The sequence below is a fragment of the Danio rerio genome, chromosome 11 (genome assembly GCF_052040795.2).
Source record: "Danio rerio strain M-AB ecotype USA chromosome 11, GRCz13ab, whole genome shotgun sequence".
NCBI classification, from domain to species: Eukaryota; Metazoa; Chordata; class Actinopteri; order Cypriniformes; family Danionidae; genus Danio; species Danio rerio.
Window position 1 is genome coordinate 13,120,893 of NC_141031.1, and position 3,406 is coordinate 13,124,298.

The 3,406-nt window shown below is 40.6% G+C and overlaps 1 protein-coding gene across 2 annotated transcripts; it reads right to left on the minus strand.

Annotated features, from left to right (window-relative positions):
• Positions 1-898: 898 nt before the first annotated feature.
• On the minus strand, positions 899-2,757 carry LOC110439268 (E3 ubiquitin-protein ligase RBBP6). 2 transcript variants are annotated; one of them, XM_087273417.1, is made up of 7 exons: positions 2,452-2,757; positions 2,151-2,250; positions 1,972-2,047; positions 1,683-1,771; positions 1,510-1,606; positions 1,267-1,406; positions 899-1,171 (listed from the first exon to the last, which is right to left on the minus strand). In XM_087273417.1, the coding sequence occupies exons 1-7, from the start codon at positions 2,609-2,611 to the stop codon at positions 997-999; spliced, it is 837 nt and encodes a 278-aa protein (XP_087129543.1). In that variant the 5' UTR covers positions 2,612-2,757; the 3' UTR covers positions 899-996. The 2 variants fall into 2 exon arrangements, with proteins under 2 accessions (XP_087129543.1, XP_087129544.1); XM_087273418.1 differs by lacking the exon at positions 1,510-1,606.
• Positions 2,758-3,406: the final 649 nt, after the last annotated feature.

Here is a 3,406-nt window from a genome sequence, read left to right on the forward strand (position 1 = left end):
TGTCCCATCTATTGCTTCACCGTTATTTCGAGAATAAACCCAGCGTAAATATGCAGATGTCATTCCCAAAACATATCAGCGTATATGTGCCGAAAACTAAAGTTTCATACAAATTCTGAATGGATTATAGCCTGGAAAGTGCAAAGCACGCTCCTCTTATTATCACTAAAAAGCGTCACTAATCTTAGTTCATAGAGATCTCACAAAGATCCGTTAATTTATAAAGCTCTCTAAATTACACAATTAATCTTTTATTTACATGGCGTCTACACTCAAAAGATGATTCACGAGCACACAAAATGGCACTTAATAAAAACCAATCCGGCGCTTTCAGCAGTGAGTGAATTCTGTGAATCTAGAGAAATGACAGATCAATATCCGTGAACCTGATTTTTTTTTTTTCCCGCAGCCACAGTACGCCGGAAATCCGGCGTGGTGCCGGAACGCCATCACCCCTGTATATTTATAAAGATACATTATTTTTTCCCTTAATAGCTACATTTTAAAGAAATCTATTTGCTTAAGTCAGCTGAACAGTAAACAACAACAGCAATAGAAACCACTAAAGGACACCATATGAACACAGCCAAAATGACTTATTAGAGCATGCACATCTTTGTCATTCCAATGGATTTTTAAAAATATGTACATGCCGCCTTTTCTTCCATGTTTCTTGAACTTTTCCCCTTTATGAGGAAAACTATTGAAAACTATAAAAGCTGTTCAGCGTTTTATTTTTTTCTGATTAACATTCAATAAACTTAAACTAAAAGTTTTAGATTGTGAGCAGGACAGCACACTGGTTCTCCCGCAGCATGTTTGTTCATCATTTCTATCTTAATGTGTTGATCATTTTCTTTTGTGTTTCTGTATTGTGTGAAGGTCAACCAGTCCACAGTTTATGCTGCTATAATCTTTATTCAGTTTTATTCATAAACTATGTACAATATATACACTGTGCTCACGTCGGCTCCAGGTCTCTTGGGTGAAGGTCTCTCAGTGAGGTGGTCTCTTCTGGTCTCCGTGCGTCTCTGGTGGAGATGGGGAACGGGAACGTTTCCCTCTGGCGTCCTGGACTGAAGATGCTGCACCAGCTGAGGAAGAGGAGGGCAGCGGCTTGGTCTGGCAGGAGAAGGATGACCTCTTTTTCTTCTCAGCAGCATAGGCCTCACTGAACAGATCGAGCGCAAACACACACAAGCAGACATAATGTGAGATTTTCACAAACACTAGAACATGCTGCAATGCCAAGTACAGTTTACTCACGCGTCTATGATGGGAATGACGTATTTGCCGCTGTCGTCCATCATGACTCCCTTTCGGTTTGGGTCGTCCACCTCCAACAGGAAGCTGCGGGGAATCCCTGTGCTCCTCCGGATGCGCTTATGCGGAGCAGAGCTGCTGCCCTGTGAATTCATGAGTGACAGTCAAACGACAGAGCAAACAATCTGACTGATGGAGACAAGAGCTCAAGTTCACAGCAACCATAAGCTTACAAAACCCAGTTACCCCTTTAGAGGGGCAGTGCCTAATGTGGTGTCCTGGGATCCCACAGTGAAAGCAGACATAGTTGGGTGGAAGAAGCCCAAGCAGTGTCATGGCCTCACTGATAAACATCAGAACCATGAGAATCAGCTCTAACATTTCTCACAAACCAAACCTGTCAGTGTCTGAACGCTCACCTGCTGGAGTAGTAGCACAGACTGGACTGGTACATCACCGCTTTTAGCTTGTCCTCCTCTGATGCCTTTGCCTCAGCCAAATTCTCAGTCTGTTTCACAGGCATTTGCACATTAGAATTTTATTTTACTGGTCTGTTTAAGAAGCTGTGTGTGTGTGTGTGGGGGGGGGGGGGTGTTTTACACTGAGTATTGATATTCTGCATTTCATGTCATTATGACTCCTCAAATGCAAACACTGCAGTTCAATACAGAGCAGCACAGTGGGGTGAATTAATCAGTTGTTCAATACCTTCAACAGCTGCTCCAGTGAGAGGAGTGAAGAATCACCTGTTTGAGAAGATTTAGCTGATGGTCCAGCTTGATGTCTGCAAAACAAAGGAGCTTGTGTGACTAAAACACCACAGACAGACTCAAACTCTTGATATAACATCTATCAGAGGATGATTGCGCTCATTTCACATGACTTACCCAACAAATCTTCTGTTGGAGGTCTTCAGTCCAGCCGCAGGGACCCGTCTGATGAGGACAGATGTGTTTTTGGGGATGAGAGCATCATCATCTGTGTATTCTGACAGCAAAATAAAGTTTGAATATAGTAATAATCATTTACCATGGTATACTTTGAGTGCCATTAGCATTTTAAAACACTCAAAACATCACTATATGTCACCATCAGAGTCATGATAATAAATCACAGCTTCTACAAGTCTGTCTGATAACACATCTAATGTTAGTGTAGTATAGTTTAAGTGGCTTTTCCTCATCTCACCTTTATCAGTTTGGGCGTTGCTGATCTTCAGCTGGCAGAACTTCAGCCTCTCACGCCTCATGATCTGCCGCTTCAGCTCTCCCACAGTGATGTTGAGGCCCTCAAACTGGAGCGAGTCGTAGGTGAGTCGACTCTGAAACCTGTAATGAACACAAGACATACTAAACACAAAACACAGTGTGATAACAAGGGTCAAACCTGAATGAAGGGAGCAGCAGGCGATCAATCGATGTATCCAACAATCAATAATATCAATAATCTGGGAATCAGTTGCCACGAAGGACGCCGAGATCAGATGCCAATGACAGAGCAAGTTCAAAACAACACAAAAAGAACCGTTGCCATGGATGCTGACGATCACGTGACGAGGCGCTAAAAAACTTCCGCGTTATTTTCTCATTAATAATAGTGAAATCATTACAATGATAATAATAAAATAAACAGCAGAACAGTTGGCCATCTCTGAATAATACACAGTGGCGTTTCCTTACACGAATGATTCAGGACTCTGTATAAAGTCGGGCGAGTCACTGAATCAGTAATTCGTGGCTGAATGAATCACTTAAAGCTTCACTCGATTAAAGCGGTCTCTTGCTGCCACCTATTGGCGACTTGTTTTTCCGTTTTAAAGTTGTTGTTGTTTTTTTTTTTTGATGGTGCAATAGTTTTTTTTATTTTTTATTATTAGATCTTATAAGAACATACAGAAAAAAGAACAAATGACCGAACAAAGAAACATCTTATTCATCTAGAAAGTCCAAATAGCAGCATTCACACAAAAAACAGATAAAAAAAACAAATAAATATATATTAAAAAAATAATAAAATTGAAATAAATAAAAAGCAAAATACAATGCACTATAATACAAAGGGGTTAATCATCAAAAAATGCCTTTAACAGACTACACAGTTTAAGGGCTTTTTTATGTCTCATCAGCTTTAAGGAATTGAAGAA